This window comes from Pteropus alecto, unplaced genomic scaffold (genome assembly GCF_000325575.1).
Source record: "Pteropus alecto unplaced genomic scaffold, ASM32557v1 scaffold16, whole genome shotgun sequence".
NCBI lineage: Eukaryota > Metazoa > Chordata > Mammalia > Chiroptera > Pteropodidae > Pteropus > Pteropus alecto.
In genome coordinates, this window is record NW_006438867.1 from 7,775,314 (window position 1) to 7,799,267 (window position 23,954).

General features: G+C 42.5%; 1 protein-coding gene and 1 pseudogene across 1 annotated transcript; one reads left to right on the forward strand and one right to left on the reverse strand.

Annotated features, from left to right (window-relative positions):
* The first annotated feature begins 150 nt into the window (after positions 1–150).
* On the forward strand, positions 151–22,001 carry ZMYM5 (zinc finger MYM-type containing 5). The gene is made up of 8 exons (XM_006915836.3): positions 151–174; positions 398–466; positions 6,405–6,891; positions 7,152–7,245; positions 15,600–15,885; positions 16,382–16,547; positions 17,393–17,605; positions 20,592–22,001. Exons 3-8 carry the CDS (start codon positions 6,415–6,417, stop codon positions 21,285–21,287), a joined length of 1,932 nt encoding a protein of 643 aa, XP_006915898.1. The 5' UTR covers positions 151–174; positions 398–466; positions 6,405–6,414; the 3' UTR covers positions 21,288–22,001.
* On the reverse strand, positions 13,873–13,991 carry LOC112482979 (annotated as a pseudogene).
* Positions 22,002–23,954: the final 1,953 nt, after the last annotated feature.

The following is a 23,954-nucleotide window of genomic DNA, read 5'->3' on the forward strand; positions in this document are numbered from 1 at the left end:
GGCCGCGGCCGCAGCTGGGAGCGAGCTGAGAGACCTCAGCCTGGCGGTGAGGGGAGCCGCCCCTCCCTCCGACTCGGCGCCCGAGTGACGCGGGCGACGCGTTTGGCCGGTTCCGGGGGGCACAGGGTCCCCTGCGTGGGAACATCCGTCTCCCGCCCCCGCCCCCGCCTCGCGGTCCGTAGTTAGAAGAAACAGGCCGAGCTTTGTATCGTGGTTTCGGTCCCGTAATTTTTTTACCCTGGTTTCTCCGCGGCATTGTGGGGGGCGCGGGGGCAGGGAGGGAGTGGGCGCCGAGACTCCTTGGCCACTGTCTCTGCCATCTCCCTATGCGAGTTAGGAGTTGCTCTGCGTCCAGGTCGGGTGTAACGAAACCATTTTTCATTTCCTCTCGTTCCAGGACCAGGAATCACCTTCAGGCCAATCCGGTGAAGCTTTGGCAGAAATTAAGGAAGAAAACAGCTCCTCTGTGAGTCATTTTGCCCCGCTTTTCTGTTTAGTGCACTGAGTGCAGCAATAGGGTGTTCTGTGCAATTTTACCTTCCTTTATCTTGAAGGCAAACAACTAATTTTTGGGTGGACCCTGTCCCCAGAGCCAAGCTGGGGCCATCACAGGGGAGGCACTGGGTGTGTTGCACACTTACACCACGGGACAGTTTCCAGAGTGCCAGTCAGCCCTCCTGCTAGCACCACATCAGGAGAGAGGTGATCTAGTTGTCACCCTCGTGATTCAGAGATGGAGCACTGAATTGCTAGTGACCCCACGATCCTTCCATTATAGAATAAATGTTTCTCCTTGCTTCCAGAAAGTAATCTGTTTGGCGTTTGTTTCAGTAAAATAAAATGCGCAGTTCTTTGTCAGTTAGTTAATGGTTTTTACACCAATCCTTGCCCGAATAATTTTATTAGGAGTGTCAAAACGATAACTTAAAAAAAAAAAAACCCTTTGATTATACATTTATTATCTGGAATTCTGTACACTCTTTGATCTGCCTACTTTATCCTTTCAAAGTGATGGAGCAGTTTTCTGTTGGTCATCACGAAGACACTTGCGGTTAGTTTCTCTCCCAGTGGTATTCCTGCCTTCCTGTCGCCCCCATTGCTCCTTGCCAGACCCGGCTGTGCACTTACTGTTATGCTTCACAGCACCCCTCTTCACTTACTTAGACTGGGACAGGGTGCCAGGATGGAGAGATCTGTGTCCAGCTTCTCAGAGTGGAGATTGTTCAACTGGGCACCTTTCTCGGGAGACCTGGAGTGGTGCTTTTTAACATCCCCTGGTAAATTGTGGAGTTGATGGTATATAGATATGGTTCTCGAGCTGTGATGGGTCTTCATAGGGACAGGGAACTACTAGTAGAGTCTGAAATTCTCAGGGTAACAAGTCACTGACCCAGTTATTGTTTAGACAAGCCACTTTTCTCAGCAAAGTGTTTTAGGGTATTTGCAACATGATGCAGTACAAAGGACAAGGTTTTAGTGCCAGCTGGAGTAGAGTACACATCTGCTCTTACTTGGACAAGTGCAAACTGAGTAAGGGTCAGTCAGTGAACCTTAATTATGTACATCTTATTCAATTACATGCTCTTTCGTTACGCACATTTTAAATAAGTAATTTATGTTTCTCTTCCCAAGATTGCTATGAAGATTGAAATGAGTATAAAAATTGGTAAAGTGCCTGGCCCATGAGTTACGGGACACACACACTCACACTGTTAATGGTAGCTATAATTCTTAGTTTATTTTTTTTATTGCTTTATTTCCTGAGATTTCCTCAATTTTGTCTTTTAATCCTTTTACTGAATTTTTATTTGTGCTAAACTTAATTTCTGGAAGCTCTTTTTATATCAGAAATGTTAATTTTTTATGGTGTTTTTCTCATCATGTGTCCACCTAGAATACTGATAGTTGGTGGTTTTTCATTTTACATTTTCTTTTTCCTGCCTTCTATCGCTTCCCTTCGTTTTCTCTTTTAACTGGTTTTCTTCTCAGACGTGCTGCTTTCCTCACGGGTTTCCAAGCTCTTGACTGGTCTGGGGGGTGGGGTGGGCGTGGGCGGGGCTTCCAGGTCGGCGCTCCCTGGCGGAGGGGTCTTTTGGCCCGCGGATGGAGAACCTCGTGAGTCGCTAGCTTTAGGTCTTTCCTTCCGTGCTGGTTCCCAGTTCCACAGCGAAGAGCGTTTCTGAGAAGTCTTCCGAGAAAGAGGTTGCCGCCTGGGAACTGAAGGTCTGGGTGCCGCTCCCTGGGGGTCCAGGAGAGCGGGCGCTTCGTGCGCGCCCCGAGCCTTCTCGCGTGCCCAGGGAGGCCCCAGGCGGGGGCTCGTGCTCTGTCATCTGCGCAGAGTGAGAGCCTGGAACTCGCCTCGGCGTGGGCCAGGGCCTGTCCGCGTCCATGCGGGGGATTGGAGGGGTTAGGGACCTCCCACCCTCCAGTTTTAGCCGCCGGCCCCCACCCTGAGTCGTCAGGAGCAGCAGGGCCTTAAGGATTCCGCAGCTCAGCGTCTCATCTCTCAGTTTAGCTGTCTTAGGTCGGCCGAGCTAGTTAGCTACTCATCCATCTGCTCTTCGGCTTAGAAAATTTTGTTGTGTTTGTTTCTTTTATTCCCGTGTGGTGTTCACGGAGATTTTAGAAGGGAGGGAAGTTGATCGTGTGGCCAGTCTCCCATTGTCTTAATCTTTCAATTTCTGGACTGTGGCTTTGGACTTGGGCACTTAGGCGATTCTCTTGCTGTTTGTGAAAGTTGTTCCTTTGCCTCTTTGTTCTGTCTCATTGCCAGTGCCTCGGGAACCATGGCACAGCTTCATTTTGCTTATGCTTTTAGATGGGATTTTAGATGAGAGGTGGCTTTGGAGTTGAATTTATTTTTATGTAACTATATAAATGTTTTTATATTCTGAAAGATCTGTGGCAGTAAGTGCACAGAGGTGCCATAGAACTGATTTGCGATGAACAGCAGTTGTGGTCGCGTGCATTATAGAGCCTAGAAAACGTAGGTGTGCTTGTAGGTGGCCAAAAATGAATCTTTGAGAAAATAATTAAATGTTTTAAAATACATTTCTTGTGCTTTTAATTTTCGAAGGTTCCTAAGCAGGTTAGTTTACCTTTCTCATCATATGCTAATCTCGTCATTAATATTTCAGCGTTTCTATTTCAGCTTCTGTTTTTTAACTGATTTTTTTTAAAACGTAAGCTCTGCATTATACATAAGTATAGTTGAATATTGAATGGCTACCAAATTATTCAACTAATTTTTTAAATTGAAGATATCGAGAAAATTATTGATGCTCAGTTACAACTTAATTCCACAGAAAAATGTTTGCAACTTTTAGAAAGCATATTTTAAAAATTATGACACCCAAGTGTACACTTAAAAATGGTTAAAGTGGCAAGGTTTATGTTCTGTTTTACCACAATTTACAAGAAGAGTGAGTGCAGCACTCTCAGGAGACCCAGGCGGGGCTGGTGCCACTTGCCTCGCTCTCCCGCACTTCCCAGACACGTTTCCACGGGTGGCGAGGCACTCTGCCCCCAGCCAGGGGACAAGGCTCCCCGAAGACTCGGTTGGCTAGCATTTTTTAGCAATGAAGTATTTTTTAAATTATATACAATTTTTTTAGACATAATGCTATTGCACACTTAATAGACTGCAGGATAGCGTAAATGTAACTTTTATATGCTCTGGGAAACCAGAAACTCTTTACTGTGGTACTCGCTTTAGTGTGGAGGTGGGCGGTCTCTGAGGTGTGCCGGAAAAGTAGGTCAGTACAGGAGGGCAGAGAACCGCTATTTATGTGTGTGTGTTAGTGTTAACTCTTATCTTTATCCCTACACACCCTGTTAACTTGGCAAGGTCCTTACTCATTACTTAAGATAGTTTGCATTTAAGAGTCCTGCTTGGGTTTCAGCCTAACTTTTTGTATGGTGGTCAGGTAATTTGTATTGATCTTCTCTGTGCACATTTTGCTGTGAATTTACGTTAATTTTCATTATATCATACAAAATGAAAATTAAGTGAACATTAACTTGTAGATGAAGGTGAAGCCACAAGAAGACTAGGTAAATGCCCGAGATTAATTCGACGATTGTTGAAACCCTGGCATGTAGGCAGAGGGTTTGCCTGAACCTGCTTCATGGACAACTGTTTGACATTGTTTGCACTCTTCCACGTGGTCCAGGCAGAGACGAGGGACTTGCACGTCCAGTTGTCTCAATAAAAACCTTGCTGTCACATGTTATTCCCATTCACAGCTTACAGTTTAGAAAACCAAAACTCATCTAGGTGAAATAATTTGCTCAGTGCGCACAGCTAATTAGCTAAGCCATAACTTTTACTCTCTGTTTTTGGGTAATATTGTAGAAACTAAAAACTTCGCTGTAGTCTTGTGTTTATGGAATTAAGAAAGTGTTTGATGGTTAAATTAAATGCACAATGGCTTTTAGTAGTGATTTAACTTTTTATAATCTGAGATTTGAAAATAGGGGAATACTTAATCTTTTTCAGAGGTAGGTGACTGCAGTGAGATAAGCATAAAGAATGTCCTTTGTATCATGTTCTTGAGAAGAGTAAGACGGGACCCAGCAACCACCAGAGGATACTGTGGAGCTCTTTTCTGGAAATTGTTCTTTTCTGTTTTAGGTTTATTCAGATAAAAGACTGAGAGAGTTCATGTAGAACAGCTCTTATATTTGTATTTCAAAACTCAGTTTAGGCTAAATTATTGCCTCTTTCCTTTGAAAATCAACCACACAGCATACTGTCTGAATTAGTGTTAACCATGATCCCAGTTTTTGTTTACTTTACAACTCTTTTAAACTGGTCCCTTGGTTTTGCTATTTCTCTATCTTTAAAATAGACTTATTTGAATGTTGTTTTCATGAATTCACTTGTAATAAAAGAGAAGTAATTTTTAAAAATTGTTTTATGCCTTAGTCGCATATAAATGTGGTAGCTGTGAAGTAGATCCTGGAGTCTGATCTCTTGGGTCTGAGTCCTGACCCTTTGCTTCCTGGCCGTGGAGACCTGGGCAGGCCAGACTGACTCCTGACCTCGTGGGTCTTAGTTTCCTAGTGTGTGCAGTGGGGGAAAAAATAGTTCCTACCTCACATAAGCATTGCCTGAATTAATGTACTTATTAATTCATAGCACCTATTATGAATAAACGTTACTTATTACATGACTATAACTATTACCAATTCAAATTGGGAAGATTTTAGGATAGCAGTATTACTTAATATATTTCACCATGAGATGTTTAAAATGAAACGGTGACTGCCACATGAAATGAGTGTTTTTCAATCATGTGACATCCATGCAATTCCCATGTCCTTCGCTCTCGAGTTTCTAAGAAAGTTGAGACCAGCTTGTGTAAACTTGGCTCAGTGTTCCACCTGTCATTTCTGCATACTTCAAGTGTTCCAGTCTCGCCTTTGGGGTGGGAAATGCTAACTCGGATCAGTCTCATTGCCACCCAGCCCCTTTTCTCTCTCTTCCCTCTCCTGCCCCAGAGCCTCGCTTTACCAATGGTTCCCGCCCCAGGTTCTTCATTCTGCCTCTGCTGGACCCTTGCCTTGCCGTGCCCTAGAGCACAGTCAGCTGTGCTCGAGTAAGGCAGAGTGCTCAGGGTCTGGGGCCTAGAGTTAGAGCCCTGAGTCTCAGTCCAGCTTGGGCTTACCCGGAGCAATCCGGTTAGCTTCTCCTTCCTGACCTGTGACTGTGAGGAGAGTTAAATGACACCTGCATCAGGGGTGGATTTTAGAATTTACATAGAAAACAGCGTGATGTCTGGAAAGATTTAATCACATAGTTATGTTGTTTGAGAATTTGCAAAACTGACAAGACTAGGAAAAAAAGGATTGGGCAATGACAGTCATTTTAGTAGGCAGAAGTATCCGTAGTATAGTGATTGTCTAGACTCTGAGTTATTGGCACTTGATAGAATTTTGTTACTGTTTTCTATTTGAAAGGAAGACTTAGGTATTTTTCCCCTATAAAGTGTGAGTTGGTTAAGTTGAGTATAGCAGGTCCTTAAGTTATAACATTGATGAGATGCGTAGGAAGTTAACGCTTGTTTATATCAATTATCCTGTGGTAAAATTGGTTTCATTAAACGTCCTTTTGCTTAAAGTTGCAGAACCTGTTGATGATGGTAAATGAGGACTTTACTGTAAGTTGAATATTTTTTTAAGGACTAGCAAAATTGGATAATTAATTTTCATCAGACTCTGAAGAAGTAAGCATTAAATGGTAATGGGACAAGAAAAACAGAATGGGTGACAATTTTTTCTTGAAAGTTAGATAAAAATCACGTAAAAGAATTTTAAATTTCATTTGTGCTATTTTAGTGCAATAAAATGCAATAATCACAATATACTAGAACTTTCCTTTTCCTTCTCCCTGTCTCTTGCAGGTGCCTCGGCATGGATAAATGTTCAGTGGGAGGATTAGACTTGGCTGACCAGACTCCTCTTTCTCTAAAGAGTAAAGCCATGGCAGCTAGTCCCACGGATATAGGAAATCCACTTGGGGACCCAACTAGTCCTTTAGTCAGCAGCTCTAGAAACTCATCAGTGGAAGACGATGATGACGATGTTGTATTTATTGAATCTGTTCAACCTCCTTCGATTCCTACTCCAGCAATAGCTGATCAAAGAAGTTTTCTATCGAGAAATGGAAAGCTCCAAGGAAATTATTCCATAATTCTTCCTTCCTCAAGAGATCTAGCTTCTCAGAAGAGAAATATAAGTGAGACGATTGTTATTGACGACGAAGAGGACATAGAAACAAATGGAGGGGAAAAGAAAAACTCCTCTAGTTTTATGGAATGGGGACCTCCTGAGACTAAAAACAGAACCAAAGATGTGGATTTCTCCATTTCCAGTCTTTCAAGAAGTAAGGTAAATGCAGGAATGGGTAATAGTGGTATCACTACAGAATCGACTCTGAAATTCAGATTGCTAATGTTACAACCTTAGAAACAGGTGTAAGCTCTGTGAATGATGGCCACTTAGAAAATACTGACGGGCGAGATATGAACTTAATGATTACACATGTAACAGCACTATAGAATACCAGCTTGGGAGATGTCGCTAACGGACTGCAGTCAAGTAATTTTGGTGTTAATATACAAACATACACCCCATCTTTAACTTCACAGACCAAGACTGGAGTAGGACCTTTTAATCCTGGTAGAGTGAATGTGGCAGGAGATGAATTTCAGAATGGAGAATCCGCAGCTCATCACAGCCCTGGTAAGCCGTGGGTGCTCTCCTACCCCGTGTAAATGTGTTTCAGCTTCGGCTGTTAGCTTTAGTACCCATGTTTATTTTATTTATGTTCTGTATGTGAAATATTTCTTGACTTTAAGATTAAGATAGAACATTTTACTTAAAACTGTGCAATCTACTTGGTCTCTGAATTTTGGGGAATTTAACTTATTTTATCCAATGTGGTTTACATTGAAAGTGTTTTAATTGAAAACCTCCATAACCACTATCCACGCTTGTATCAATATTTTAATGTAAAAAAAATCATAGAATAAAAAGATGGATAGGGAATTGAAAAGGAATATAAAGTAATATTACATAGTAATCAAAATTAATTTGTAATTACTTAATTTGAAATTCCAATTTTTGCTTTACAAGTGTTTACCAATGGCCTGCTTGTCTGTGATTTTCATTTTTAAATCGGCATTTTAGTAGTGGCTTCATTTAAAAGTTTCTCGCCTTTAAGTCAGACCTTAATATCAGAATGGACAGTCTCATTCCGATAAAATTAAAATATAATGGAAGTTATTTGAAAATTAGCAAATCTTTCGTATGATGTTTTCATGACACACGTGAGGTTTTGCGGGCCTTCTTTTGTGGGGGTTGGTGGCGTTTTTGGCCATCTTAGTGCCCTTCGTCATTGACCAACTTGGAATTGAGGGCAGCACTGAAGAGTCGCTAGAGCCAAGAGCCCCGTCGTTTATTTAACAGAATGCCAGTATTTTTTTTCTTTATTTTTTTAATTAATGTATTTTTTTTGTCATAGGACTACTATGTGGTTACTAGAGATTACTTGAAGGAAATCACAGTTAGACCTTAGATAATAACACCTGTCACTATACTCCACTGACCAGAAGTGACCACTGTTCATCTTTTGGTTTGTTTGCTTTCAGTTTTCTGCTTTTGTGGTTTTAAAAATGTAATTTAGAACGTATTACATATAGTTTTGTATTCTGTTGATTAATTTAACCTAAATTTTAGTGTGTCATTTTAAAAATAGAAGTTTCATTACTATGAAATTTTCCTTTGAGATACTGATTCCTCTACTTTTAGCATGTTTCCCATTTTTCACTATTGATTTTTTTTGTTCTGTGGGGGTCCCCCACCCCCCACAGCACCAAAACTTGACAAGTGGTAGTTTCTTAAAGGTTCTTACAGTGAGGAATTTTAAACCATATAGTGAACTTTCATACTCTATTAAATTAAAAACCATTGAACTTTGAATGACTCTTTTACCTTTGTGTGATTTAGTGATTTGGAAAATATCAATTCAGTGAGTTACACAGATTTTCTAAATGTTGGCACTTCAGAAAGCCGTCAAGCTTATGGTGGTGGATACAAGCTTTCAAAGATTCTAATTTTATCTTGAAGCTCATGATTTCTCACTAGCAGCAATTACTGTCATTTTTCTTGAAGTGACAGGCTCATTTGATTTATTTTTAAGAAAACGTCTATCGACCAGTTTGTCATTCTTTCAAGAAAAAATGGTATTTCATGAAAAGGAGGTCAGCTTGCAGTACGGTAATTTTGCAAGTGCTTTTCCGCTTTTCCTTAAGACAACTGTCAACTTTGGTAGGAAACAAGTGGTTTATGCATCTTTCTCTGTTCATCATACAAAACATTAAGCTGTAGTCAAAGGCTGAGATAGTAAAATTAATACTAATTTCACTATTTTACCAATGATCTGTTGTGTAATAAATACTTTCACTGGTTCTTGGGAGAAAGGCTGAATCTTTGAGGTTCCCCAAGCAGCAAGAAGGCCTTTTCACGAGCGCTGAATCACACGTAAATAAGTTTGCACTGAGAGACGAGCCGCAGGCCAGGGCTGAGGAGGGTCCCCAGGAAGACCACACATGTGAGGAGCGCTGGGCTCAGCCTCAGCGAGGAGAGAGAGTCTGGGGATAGAGTCCCGTCACCCGCCACGAATGATTCGATCACTGAAAACTGCACGGAAGCTCAGTGCGCTCCGTGTTGGCGACCCATTGGTGCGCCGGCTGGGTCAGTCACCACGCTGCCTGACCCACGGGGAGTGGGCACAGCGGCTCTGCTTCAGGACCCTCCAGACCTCATCCTGTCTGTCTCTTCATTTGCCTCATCCTGACTCGTATCCTTTCTAACAAAGCTCTGATTGTAAGTACAGAGCTTTCCCGAGTTGTATGCGTCATTCTAGCAAATTATCAAACCTGAGGGGGGAGGTCTTGGGACCCCCCAGATTTATGGCTCGTTGGCCAGAGGTACGGTGGCAGCTGAAGCAAACTGTCCTGTTGGGGACTGTGCCTTTAGTCCAGTGGGGCCTGAAGCTAACTCCAGGCATTAGTGTCGGAACCGTGTTGATCAGTTGCTGTAGTAATTACAACCATAAGTGAAGGTAACAGTTTTTCTTCCTTTTCTGCAAGTGTGAGGTAGTGAAGAGAGCTTGGCGAGTGCAGTTTGGTCCCCACTGTCGCTCACCACTGCCTTCGCACCATAGTGAGCCACCAGCACGGTGAAAGAGGCAGCCTCCCTCAGACTCCCTCACACTCTCACACTCTCTCACCACTCTCTCGGAGGGTTATGGAGATGCTGTGGCCCGGCAGGTCCCCAGTGTCTTTCTTTTTCTAATAGGATCTTGCACAATAATAGGAGGTGTTTAAAGCCTTGTCTCTTCTTGACTTGGAGTGGGGAAATCATTTGACTTTTTATGTCTTTATATAGTCAAATTAATTAGCTTTTTATGTTCATATTTAATAGCTTGTTATTTGAGGTTTCTAGATTTCATACTTGTAAACGGATTTCTCTGAGTTTCTCTAAGTTTGCCATACTTGTCTTATTTTCATGAGAAAAGTTTCTATAGGTGGAATTGCTAAATCAAAATGTCAACATATTTTTAAAGCTTTTGATGGTTAATGCAAAATTGCCCTCACCAAAAAATTGTATTACTTTTCTTACAACATAAGAGTTTTAGTTGCCATATTGAAAGCTTTCCTCAGGGGAAGGAGTGTTATTCAATGTTTGCTAAAATGATGACTGAAATGTGATATCTTAATTTATACATTGAACTTGTAAAAATAGATTTGCAATCATCTTATGAATTTATTCACTTATGTTTGTCATCCGTTTACTGTGTGCATCTTTTGTTTATTAAGAGTTAAGCCTGAGAAGTAATATCATAAAAAACTTGTGGTCTTTATATTGAAAGATGTGAAAAGCAATTGAAATAGATATTGAAGACTTGAAATACTGTCCATTGAAAATCATTCTCTTGGATCTATTTCTTTCTCTCATTTTCTGTTTTATAATTACTTCCTAAATTTTAGGTGTATATTTGTGTAAACATGAATTCCAACTTACATACATACAAGCTTTTAAGTGGAATTAAAACCAGAAAACTTGCCGTGTATTTCTATTATGTTTAACCATTTTTCTCTTTCTGGAGTAAATTGAAATTGTGTATTTGATGTGGAATGTGGATAAATAAGGTGCTTTTCAATTTAAAAGCATAGCATAGACTGAACTTAACTATGAAAATCCATCCTGTGGTTAGATTCTATACTATCGCTTCATACAAATTGTGGCCATTATGGAGACTTGCAAACGTTTGAAAATCGTTTTGATCACTCTTGCATTTTTTATTCTATCATTTCGTTATCTCATTAGTTCAAAACTGTGTTTTGTGTTTCTGGTATTTTCTCATCATGTAAAATATCAATGACTTTAAAATATAACAGAAGAAGCACTAACTGACTCACGTGACACTGATAAGTGAAAAAGTTTTTAACAACATTTAAACTATTTTATTTATGATATATGGCACAACTTTCTATTATCTATGAAGTATGGGTGAATTTACAACATTCCTGAGTTTTCGAAGGTTTTCTTTTGAGGTGCAAAAGTTACAGCACGAAACCCTTTGAAGAGTAGCATTTAGTCTGGAATGCTAAAAGGAAAGCTCACGGGGTTGTCGGGGTTGTCGGGTGAAGAGCAGTGGCAAAAGTGCTTGCACCTCTCTTAAAGGTTAAGTCAGTTGTGGAAACGACAGTCTTTTTGTCATTTTTGTTGCTATTTTTCATTCTTTAACTTGAACGTAGCCTAGTAAAAGCTGTCTCATCTTAGTATTACGTAAATGTTGTTTTCACTTGCTGTCAGTGTTAGTAAAACTAACCAGTTTTTACCAGAATTATAGAATAATACAGCAATTATGTTGTTATTGTTACTATTTAGAGTCAAAGCTCCCCCAGAATGTCTTACTCTAGTTGTTATGTGCTTTCCATGTCTATAAATTGAAGGCATTTGAGCACTGGAAAAAGAAAAAAATTAGAGCAAGGTGAGGATTTCTGGAGTTGAGTGACATTTGAATTTAGGGCTTATAAATTGAAATTTCACATAAAATTATGGCTCTGCATAAAGTACATGTAAAACTAGGTGTTCTATCTTATGAAAATAGGATTATGTTTGTTAGTGTGGACCTCTGAGTCATTTAATCCTTTCATTAACATTTAAGGCAGATTTATTTTTCAGTGAAAATTCTCCACTCATCACATACCTTTATGTCAGTAGCAGAAAACCCAACACGGAAAATGCCTCCCTAAGCTGAGAAATGCTCCTGTATATGCTTTGTATTTTTATTGCATTATGAATATTTCTGGCCCTGACACTGATTCTAGTGAGTTTTATTTCCGATAATAATAGGCTAGGTAATTCTCATCCTTCTTGCAGAGAATAATTAGGGAGAAGACACAATATAGAATGTCTGTTGAAAACATCATAGAGCGACAAATACAATGAAAAAATTAGGGTTCTGAGACCCGAGAGAAGGAGCCTCGTAGAAATGACGTGTCACCTGGAGCTGTGTTTCTCTCACGGGTGTGTGTTCAGTTCTGGAAAAGGCTGCTGAGGAGGCTGAAAACCGAAGAGGTGCCTTCAGCAGACTCACAGTCACACAGAGGGGAACCAGTGACAAATGACAACTGTGACCTTTGGGTTGGGATGCTGACATCCAAAGCCTCACATTATTTTCAGTTTTCATATAAAATCCATAAAAAGCAAATAGGGATGTGAGGAGACAACCATGTGACAAAATCAAGAGAAAAGCAGACAGCAGAGGTGAGGCGCCCACAGGGGGTCCAGGTAATCGGGTGTCAGGCACGAGTTCTAAGAGCCTGTGCGTTTTAACCGCACACTGGGCACTACGGAGGAGGGCTAAGTGGCCTGGAAGGTGTCAATACCGTCCAGACTGAACCAGCCCAAAGGTGGGAAGCATAGAAAGGAATGTGGGAGACCTGCGACCCGATGAGAAGGACACGGAGTTCATGTCCCCAAGAGAGGAGGGGGGATATGAGGCACAACTGAGAATTTTCTAGAACAGAGGTAAAACATTAACCTGCAAATTCAAGAACCTTTGCAGATCCCAAGTGGGATAAATGCCTCAGAAACCATTAAGGACAGGTATAGAAATCATAGCCAAATATTGAAATTAATCCACAGCAAATGGGTAAGTAGGAGTAGACGCACGTTGGAGTACTCAAAACGGTGAACCATTATGTGCAATTGTTGATGTTGTTAAGGAAACTAGACACAAAAGAGTACATGCTGTACGATTTCAAATATGTGAGGTCCCAAATGAGGCAAAACTAGTCAGAATAGGGACGGCCTGTGGGAAAGGAGGGAGGTTAGTGAGTGGGAAATGAATAAGGAAGGTCTTCTGGATACTGGGCATTTTCTGTGTGTTTCTGGGCGGTAGTCAGGCAAGTATGTTCATTATAAAGAATTTTGTTGATATCGTACTTAAGATTTGTAAACTTGTGTATATGTTATGTTTTATTCTAACAACCAAAAAACCCCCACTGAGACAAGTTTTCACCAATACTACAGAAACACAAAAAGATGGTTTTTTAGGCAGAAGAGTGTAGATGCAGGAAGAAATGAACACCTAAAAGTCAGATAGTAGATCTAGTACTTATTGGACTTTTGGGAAAATCACTTAACTTCTAGGTCTTAATTTTCCTTGTACATAATGAGGAATTTAGATTAAATAATGTGTACTAGGCCCCTTAAAATTTCTCTGGGGATAGGGCATGGAAGAGTTTGAGAGTTGTTTAAGTTTAACCTAGAGACACTAGTACCAAAAATAAAATAAAAATTTGATGAAATAAGAACTTTGACATTACGAGAAATTAAATAGCTACAGTATAAACAGGAAACGTTTGTTTTATGTGTGCACCAAAGCTGGGGGACGTTTCGGAATCCAGTTTCCATCTCGAGGGGCAGCATAGGTGGCATCTCACTTTCCATACTTCTGTATAAACGTGCCCCTTTTCAGAATGGGTAAGTCCACAAAGTTAAAAAGCCCAGTGTATTTGTGTTCAGGGTCTCATTTCTCCCACATTGATGGTGATGACAAACCTTGTAATGGTTGGCTATCTTTTTTTGTTTATTAAATCTGCTTGATAATCCAGATAATATGCAGAGACATTTGATCCCGGAATGCAACTTATGTTTATTCTAAAGGTAAATGTGTAATTTCTGGGTTTTTTTGTTTTAATTTTTTTTTTTTTAGGCGAGGCAACCCTTGGTTGACCTCACAGATTGCAAGGACCTTGTCAGCTTACAATCCTTTATTTATTATTTTTTTTATGCCTACAGCACCTGGTCGTCCTAGGTGGTCTCCCATCCAAGTACTAACCAGGCCCAACCCTGCTTAGCTTCTGAAATCAGACAGGATCGGGCTCGTTCAGGGTGGCATAGTCGTAGACAATTTGTTTTCTTTAGAATGTTCCTGAAATGATTTTGTTTTCTAAAGGAATGGCTTAGAATTACAAAAATTTAGAAGTAAAATAACTTCTTTTATGAGTACTTGGTGATAAAAAATTTTATTGGCATATACTCCATATTTGCCAGCATGTCATCCTGTGGAATGAAAGAATTCCTCTTGTTACTTGTTCTGTTTTGGTTTTGCCTGTAAGATAAAAAATACCTGGAATTAAGGCAAAGAAAATTAGAAGCAGTGGGTGGGAATTTAGAAATAAAAATAGAATTGTTGGTGTTGGTAGTATTGTGGGAAGCCTCGGGCATTTTGATGGGTGCAGGGACCGTAAGCCTCATGCTGATGACAAAAGCTACCTTTGAAGACAGATGACAGAAGGATTCAGTACTCTAGGGCCTCGTTTCTCAAAGCCTTGCCGATACCAAGGAGTTAGTTATAAATGCAGAGTCTCAGGCCCCTCACAAGCCCTGCTGATTCAGCATCTCCGCTAAAACAAGATTCTCACGTGACCACGTGCACGTTCAGGTGTGAGACGTACTGTTACCAGTACAAACGATTGTGCTGTTTTGAAGCTACAGTCACGTATGATGGAGGAGTCTCTGTATGAACTTAGAAAAGCTGAATTTCCTGAGTAGTCCACCACCTATATTAATGCTTAGGAAATAATATTTTGGACAGATGATAAGTAATTCTAGAAAGAGTTGCTTTAAAATGTGATGTCTAAACTATATTCCAAAGTATTTTGGCGGGAAGTGTATTGATGTCTACATATTATTTGAAATACATGAAAAATAGATTGATCATTTAGAGGGATGACTCGATGGAAAGGTGTGATAGAGTTAACAGTATAAAATTAGGGTCAGGGAGGATGAAGAGGGCAAAGGGGTCAGACATATGGTGACGAGGTCTGGACCATGGGTGGGGAGCACACAGCATAGAATATGCAGATGTCCCAAAACTGCACACCTGAAACGTATATAATGTTATTAACCAATGTTAGGCCCAGTAAATTTAATTTAAAAAATAGTAAAATAGTGTAATATGGTGAGCATATGGGTGTTCACTGTAAAATTCCTTCAGTTTAAATGCTTTAAATCTTTCATAATAAAATGTTAGGGGGAAGCTGTTGAAAACATATCATTTACCACACTCCATAGTTATCTTTGTACTTATTTATTTTAGAATGTATTAATACTCTATTCTTAGAGAAGAAAAAGTGACTAATATTTTTCGCACGTGCCCTGGTACCAAATACAATGCTTTAACGTTCTCTTGAGTTAGGCGTCGTTGCCAGTTTATAGCTAAGAAAACCAAAACACAGTTTAATAGACTTGTACAACCTAGTAAGCTCAGGGCATTTTCGAACCCGGGAATCTGACTTAGATGATGGCCACCGTGTGGCACAGTGCCAAGCCACCGTTTACATTGTTGGCACGACAGGGTGTCATTCACCTAGAACACAAAGTGGATAGTCCCCTGGGGTTGTGCGAGAAGGCTGCCTCACTGTCTTCTTAAACTTGTACAAAATGGAAACTAGAAGTATTATTCCGATGTGGGTTTTGACCTGTTCTGTGCCTCCTTGTGTTCTGTTTCTAAGACTCGTGGATCTCCCAGTCAGCGTTGTTTCCCCGTAATCAGAAGCAGCCCGGGGTGGACTCCTTATCACCAGTGGCCTCGCTTCCCAAACAGATTTTCCAGCCTTCAGCCCAGCAGCAACTTACCAAACCAACGAAGATCACTTGTGCAAACTGCAAGAACCCTTTACAGAAGGGACAGACGGCTTATCAACGGAAAGGATCCGCTCACCTCTTCTGTTCCACCACCTGCCTCTCCTCCTTCTCTCACAAGCGTACTCCAAAGAAGCGCAGTGTAGTCTGTAAAAAGTAAGCCGTCCCTCTCTGCGTGGCTGCATGTGGTCAATCCTGGCAGTGTAGACGTGTGTGATCAGGGAGCTGCAGAGGCTCACAGGTAGTGTTGCAGAGGCGTCTTCACGGTTAACGAGCTTGTCAGAGCTGTCCTTGCTCCTGGCAGGACAATGGAAGGTTTATGGCCGTCTCCCTGCCACTCCTTGCCTCCCCCTTCCCACCCTCTGCCTTCTACTAACTTGCTGCCACCCTCTTTGAATGCTTCTAGAAGCCATAAGAACCTGTGGCAAGGTTCTTGCGCTGCAAAAGATGCTCATCTCGAAACCCTCTTCTCCTGTGTAATTTAGGTGGGAGAACTTGGCAATGAAACCAAAAAGTGGATTTTGCTAGATCCAGAAATTATAGTTGATTCCTAGTATTAAATTATAAGAAAATGGAAAATGTCCATTAGTATCCACATATTTGAGTTTTATTAAAATGCAACGTCCTTAAATTGTCTACTGCTGTGTTTCAGAGATGCACCTGCCCGAAGAGCCGCTGTGGCCCCTCCAGCGGGCTCCAGCCAGTCCTTCCAGGGAAGCCGCCGTGCACCCTGTGCGTCCCCCTGCGGAGACGGTCAGAGTCTCCGACGGCGAGTCCCCAACAAGTCGAGATGCGCAGTGTGCAGTAAGCTGGCAGAGGTCCGCACCGTGACACCTTGCGTAGGCATTGCCTAGGTTAACGGGAGCGATTTTAGCTCTTTGGGGCGGTTCTGGGCTCCGCCATCTCTGTCACGTCCTGTGAAGTTAGGGGCGCACCGGCGCTGTCCTGTAGACAGGTGTCCTGTTCGTGCAGCAGGGCACACCCATGACACCGTGGTGGTTGTGTGGCCTCCGTCCTCACTGGCCACGCTGAGTACGACATTGGTTGGGACGTGAAGGAGGTAGGCAGGCCTGCTGTAGGAACACGTTGCCACGTCGAGTAAAAAGGTGTCGATTTTTAAGGGAGAGCACGCGGCAGATGATCCTCCCGTCACGCAGCCCGGGGACTGGCTTCTGCATGGGTCGTCCAGAGCCAGGCGGACCCAGGACACGGTTTTATCTTGGCCGCCACAGAGCTGAGCAGAGCAAGAGCCGCCCTCCTCCTGTGCCTGCAGACACTGCCCCGGCCGAGCGGGGCTGAGGCTGGCCCCCAGAGGGTTCCAGGTTGGGGTTGGCCACTCCGGCAGCCCAGTACGTTTCTTTAAGCAACGCCTACCTAAATCTAAACGAGTTCATTTCCTGGACTCCACAAATGTCTCTGGGGACGTTAGTGCTGACACATTGGTTTTTCGTTCTGAGTCTTATTTTTCTTTTTTTATAAAATCAAAGACTGATTTTAACTAAGAAATCAAAGATAAAAGTGAAAGAATGACAAAACAGGCTGTGTAGTGTTTCCCCTGAATGCTTAGTCTAGTTTCTGCTGAAGAAGCTGTTCGTTGTCTTCTGCCGAAGAAGCTGTGTGCTAGTCTGGCTCATGTATTAACAGGTGCTGGCTTCTCTCTTAGGTTCGCCATGAAGTCAGCGTTAGCAATGTGACACACAAGCTGTGCAGTGACCACTGCTTCAATGAGTACAGAGCGGCCAACGGTCTGACCATGAATTGCTGCGAGCAGTGTGGGGAGTACCTGCCCAGCAGAGGGGCCGGGCACAGTGTCCTGGCAGCCGGCGGGCAGCGGATGAGGTTCTGCTGCCAGGGCTGTGTTAGTGAGTACGCACAGGTAACCTTCCAGCACAGGTAATCTGTCAGCGGTCTACGTGGCCAGTATGCCAGAGCTCTGCCCGGTAGCTCATGTTGACTCTGACGTCAATCAGAGCATCTCATTTACTCTCATTTTTGTCAATCTGTCACTGAGCTGTGCCATCTTAAATGAATATTGAAAATGGTTGATTGTTGTAAGCTTGTTTTAGATCCTTATTCTTTGCAGGTATTACAAGTAATTCTTTCCTCTACCGTTTCACACTCCCACTGACAAGTCGATAATTGCAATTACTCCACATTCTCAGCAAAATTTGGTATTCTCTGTTTTGATTGAAGCTATTCAAGTGGATACGAAATGATTATCTCATCGTGGTTTTAATTTGCATTTCCCTGATAACACATATTCCCTTTCATCACTCATAGATCTTATTTTGTAAAGTGTCCATTCAAGCTTTTAGCTCATTTTTTTAATCGGGTTGTCTTTTTGAGTTGTAGGAATTTATATATATTGGATGCATATCTTTTGTAAAATAAACGTATTCAGAAGATTTTTCTTCTGGACGATGTTTTGTCTTTTCATTTTCTTGATGTTTTTAATTTTGATAAAGTCCAATTTAGTATTTGCTTTTCTGATTAATACTTTTGTGTCTTGTTTTAAGAAATCTTTGCCTACCAAACTTATGAAGATGCTTGCCTGTTTTCATCTAGAAGCGTTTTAGTTTTAGATTTTACGTCTAAGTTGGTGATCCATATCAAGTTAATCTTGTGTATGGCATGAGGGAGAAGTTAAGGAATTTTCTACCTAATTTCAAGGCATTAAAAACTTCAAAACATTGCATTGAACAGCATAAACATATTCAATTTTTGTTTATCGGTTATACCTCAATAAAGCTGGAAAAAAACACATTAAAAAACTACAGTAATCAAGGTAGTGTGGGGTATAAAAACAAATAAATAGGTCAGAGGAATAGATAGTCCAGAAATAGGGTCACACCTGTACAGTCAGTTGATATTAGAAGAAGGTACCAGATCATTTTGATGGGAAAACGAGGCCTTTTTAGCAGACGATGCCGGTGCAGTCTTTTGCCGTGTGGAAGTATAAGTGAGCCTTGAGCCCATTTCACCCCATGGATGAGGAAAGATGTGAGCAGTTTAGCCTTGGAGCCCAGAGCAGAAGGCAGGCAAGTCAGAAGTTTTTCCAGGTCTCTGCTCTCGGGCCCTGTTCAGTAATTGTCTCATAGTTACGAGGACCCTTGTTTGAACATAGTGACAGCTAACATGAGTTTACTGTGGTGCCAGGTACAGCTTGACATGTGTTTTTACATTCAATCATCTAAACAGCCTTCCTTGTTAGATGCCAATTAATGTCCTCATTTCGTTTGATTTACTTCTTATTTTTATTTATTATAGTCTTAAGGTTTTAATGTATTTCACCTACTCTGCCGTCTTCACCAGACCTTGATGTCCTCGTCTTGTTGCCAAGGAAATAAGCTTAACTGATTGAGTGACTTGCCCAAGGTCTTACTGCTGGGCAGTGGCCCATCACTGAGAACTGGAACAGCTTGACCACCTCCGCGTTACCAGGAAACCGGGGGCGGGGGTGGAGATTAGACTAAAGTTTGCGTTTGGTCGTGTGAAAGCAACACTGACTGCAGCCCGTGGCTCTGTTTCCTTTGTGGGATCTCCCGCTACGGTCCTGGCCGCTCACGTCGTTTCAGTTAATATCCATTTCGATGACTTCCTAAATATCTGCGGGTCATGTGTCTTCCGTTTCAGACCAGTACGTCCACGTGTCATCTCCATTTGCATGTCTCACAGATGCCTCAATGGTGTCTATCACGGGACTCCGATCCCACTTCCCTTGTTCGCCTTGTCAGTAAACCCCACCGTCCAGTCGGCGCCCAGCAGGAGCTAAGGTTGTTCTTATTGTGGAGGTGGGGGGTGGGGGGACGTTGTATATAACCAACGGTGCCCACCGTGGTCCCTGCACTCAGAACGCCGTTGGGATGGTGCTGTTGGCCTCGGCCACTGGAAAAGGAGCCGTCTGCTTCGCCCGCCTCGGGGTCGTCCTTCCCACCTCCCTCTTCCTCAGCCCCAGAGCCACTCAGTTTCCAGCTGGCCCAGGTTCTCTCAGCTCCATCCGTCTCGGCCACTACCCCCGACGCAGCCCCTGTCCTCTGTGCCGGCGTCACCACAGCCTCCTGGCTGCCCTCAGTCTTCCCGAGGGGTGGAAGCCCACAGACAGTATCGTCAGAGCGGTCCCTCTGAAGTGCCACCTTGGTCGCGTCACTCCTGCTGGGTTTGCGTCAGTGCTGCCACTCTGCCTTCAGGGTGAAATCAGAGCAAAGCTCTTGGTTTAAGCCCCGTTGTGCACTGTGTCCCAGCTCACAGGCTGCCGTTCACACTGCACACGTCTTGGCTGTTCTCAGTCTTCTTTCTGCATCTTTATTTTATTGACTCCAAAGTAGGAGATGTGTGTCTCTCCTAAATGGCCTCGTGCACCGTGGTGCTGCGTGACTGGTTTCCAGGTGCACCCGTGTTGTGGCACATGACTTCGCTTCACTTCTTTTTTGCCAGATATTCCATTGTGTGGATAATACCACATTTTTATTTATTCATGAGTAACAGACATTTGCGTTGTTTCTGCTTCTCTGACTGTCGTTGAGTGTTGCTGTGAAGGTTTTGTGTGGCGCGTGTTTTCGTTTTGGTGTGCTAGGTCAGGGCACCTGATTTCTGAGGAACGGCCAGACTGCTTTCCAAGGCAGCTGTGCTATTTCACGTTCCCACGTCACCTCAGGAACCAGGTTTTCCACATCTTTGCCAACAGTTGTCTTTTTGTCATACCTATTCCAGTGGGTGTGACATGGTATGTAGTGGATTTGATTTGTATTTTCCTGATGGCTAACAATGAGCTGCTTTTCACATGCTTACTGGGCATTTGTATATATGTTAATTTCTTTAGTGTTAACAGTTCTAAGGTAAAATTGTAATCTGTTTCTTTCCAGATGCTGGAAACAAAATCAAAAAAATTATCAACATCAGAAAACAGAAAAAGAAGTGCTATTCGCGAAGAAAATGAAAGATCATTGAATATACTTTTGGAAAAAATAGAGGGAATACCAGAAAAGAAGGAGAAGACCTCAGAGCTGCTGGTTTCAGCAGAGTGTGGCACACGCATGTCACCGGCCACCCGGGGCGCAGGTTTACTGTCTCCTGTGCCCGCTGTGGCTGACGCACTCCAGGAGCAGCGCGGGGACGAAGGGCCGGACGGCGCTGGGCCCGTGGTGCTCCCAGCAGACCCTGGGACGTGGCCCCGGGCCTTGACTGTCAAACAGCGAGACATTCTGGTCGAGAATGACCCACCTCAGGTGAGAAATTTTAACTTCCCAAAAGACAACACAGGGAGGAAGTTTTCAGAAACTTACTATACCCGAATTCTTCCAAATGGTGAGAAAACCACTCGATCCTGGTTACTTTATTCGACCTCCAAAGATTCTGTGTTTTGTCTGTACTGCAAACTCTTTGGGGAAGGAAAGAACCAGCTGCGGAACGAGAACGGATGCAGGGACTGGCAGCACCTGTCCCACATCCTCAGCAAGCACGAGGAAAGCGAGATGCACGTCAGCAACAGTGTCAAGTATTCAAAATTGAAATCCGATTTGAAGAAAAACAGAACGGTTGACGCTGCAGGACACAGATGACGGGACAGTGGGAAACGGGGCGCCGTGCTGCTGCCATGACGCGCCTGCCGGGGCTTGACGTCCGCCTGAGGCCTGTCCCAGACACTCATGCCGCCTGTGTCCTGGCCCCGTGCAGTCACTCTCGGCAGTTTGTTGGTGATAAGTATCATCACAAATAACTCACAGAGTGTTTCCGCTCCAGATTCTCAAGCCAGCTGGATTCCAGAGTGATTAGTGCAGGTTTCAATGAAGACAGTTAATTGTTCATTTTTTCAGTTTGCCAATTCATGTTTTTTAAATAGGCATTTGATAGGTTTGGTTAATTTTCTGTTCTGATTACGTTGAAAGAGGGAGAGAAAGGCTTGAATTTATTGGAACCAGTTTGAACAAGATACTTACATGCATAGGCGTTCTCATCATGATTATTGGGTAAAAACGTTCAGAAACGGTCTAAGGACAAAATGGGATAGGGAACTGCGGCTTTTTGCTATTAAACCAAATATTTGTGACTCATTTCTTTTGGGCAAAACATCGTTTTATTATATGAGCAAAACAGCATCATTTGTTATATTAAATTTTTAAGGTGGTTTATTTTCATTTTACTGATTTTGTTTTAATTTAACTGGTAAACGTTTTAGCTTTTATTATGTGAGAACTATAAGCATAAAGTGTATACCTATTTTTATGATGGTACAAATATAAGAAATATGAAAATAAAATATATTGTTTTCTGTAGGTATTGTGGCACTTTTTTTCCTCTGAAGGAGACTGCACGCTTGAAATTTGAGAAACAAATGAAAATTAAAGATCTCATTGCTTCAGAGGGTCAATTGGTGTTACAGGTATTAACTGTTTGGTAATTCTCCCTTCGTTTCCGGTTTCTGATGCCGATTTCATCGTACATTAACTCCTCGTGGGTACTTGGCCTTGTCTCAAGGCTTTTCCTGTGAAAGAAGACAGCATGTGAGCTGTGACTGGCTTGGAACAGGGCGCGTCTGGGGCTGTCGCGGGCTTGCCTGCAGCTGTCAGGGAGGCCTGCGCAGGAAACTGTTTGGAACACCCAGGGAAATGTTCTTCGTTAGTTCACAACCGTTTGTTTTTGACAGAGACTGTTTCAGTCTTTCAGACTTGGATCTGAATGAGCCTGGGATGGTTCCAAAAGTCCAGTTTACTCCCAGAGGCCTAAGAGGTTATGCTAGAGAACATGACAGGTGTTTCCGAGGTTCCTTTGTGAGTGAATGACGTGCCCGTTACTCCATTCACACATACCAGCGAGTCGAATGGCAGACTGGTTGTATGATGTTATTAGACAGTTGAGTGTCTGAGCAAACAAACAAAATCGACCAGCAGCTACTTAAGATAGTCTGGTAAGAATATCAAATATATCTATTGAGAAACCAAACTAGATCCTCAACCGTAAAATTTTCTTGTTTCTTCAACATACCGCACATTTACAAGGCTCCATAAACCCTTAATGTAGAAATGAGGTAAATGTAGAAAATTCAAAAGATGCAGTTCCCGGGTTTATCTGAGTTCACTATGAATTTCTTTCAACTTTTATGTATGAAATTTTTCATAATGAAATGTTGAAGGAAAAATCGACTGTAAATTCAGAAAAAGTAAATATCTCTAGGCTGGCAAATAACTTGGTGGTGGTTTTCTACTTTAGCTCTTTTTCACAGTTTAATATCAGAATGTGCCTGCTGTAAAGAAGGGAGGAAGAACACAGAATGAGAAGTGCAAGCCGTCCCTGCCCCCCGCCCACACACACACACTTCCTTCCAGGACTGGTCATCAGTGAGCTGGACCATACCCAGGGTTTGTTGCCCATCCTTTTAATTTCTCTGAGAAAAGGCATTAGGAAAAGTTAACCTACCACTAATTTAATACCAAAAATTAAGAAGGGGAATTCAGAGTAACAGTCCGTAAATGGCAATTTATTGATTTTCTCACGGAGACCAAGTGACATTTTTTTATAAACCACACATTTTCAAAATTGCTATCTTCGGAACTCATACTGAGCCCTTTTCTTTGGCCCTTGCCTGCTCAATGCTGTTAATCTGTTGTGGTGCGCATGATTCTGAGACCCACGGAGCCGATTGAGATTAATTATGAGCCATTATGAGCCTTTATTAGCCGGCCAGCGACTGACTCTCTACCATGCAGGGTTAGAAGAGATCAGCCCCGAGCTTCCCAAGCAGGCTGCTTATAAGGTTTTTTTACTACATCTTTAAATGAACAGATTACAAGAAGCAGAAGTTAGTTGTTAACTCTTTATACACAGATAAATGTGTTCAGGGGAACTCCCAGTAAACAGGGCCTAATAGACAGTTTTATCATCTTTTCCTTGGAATGTTGCGCTTCCCCCTGGGGCTGGCACCCAGGGATATTACCTCCCTGTAATTGAGTTACTGCTCTCCCTAGGAGATGGCGCCTGGAGATACCTCTTCCCTGAAACTGGAGAATTTCCACTTTTACAAATCCAGTAGGAGTTGCTAATGGCCATCTATGCACAAGGCGCCATCTGCTATGTGGGCTGCAAAAGTGAGCAAAGAGCTCAGTCACGTCAGGGGGAAAGAACGGTGCTCCTTCTCTTTGGATCCTGTCACTCTTCAGTTTTAAAGCTTTGAAGTTGCCCCACTGCTGCTAGTTTGAAACTCCGGCCCCTTCGCGTGAGGTAAGATGGGT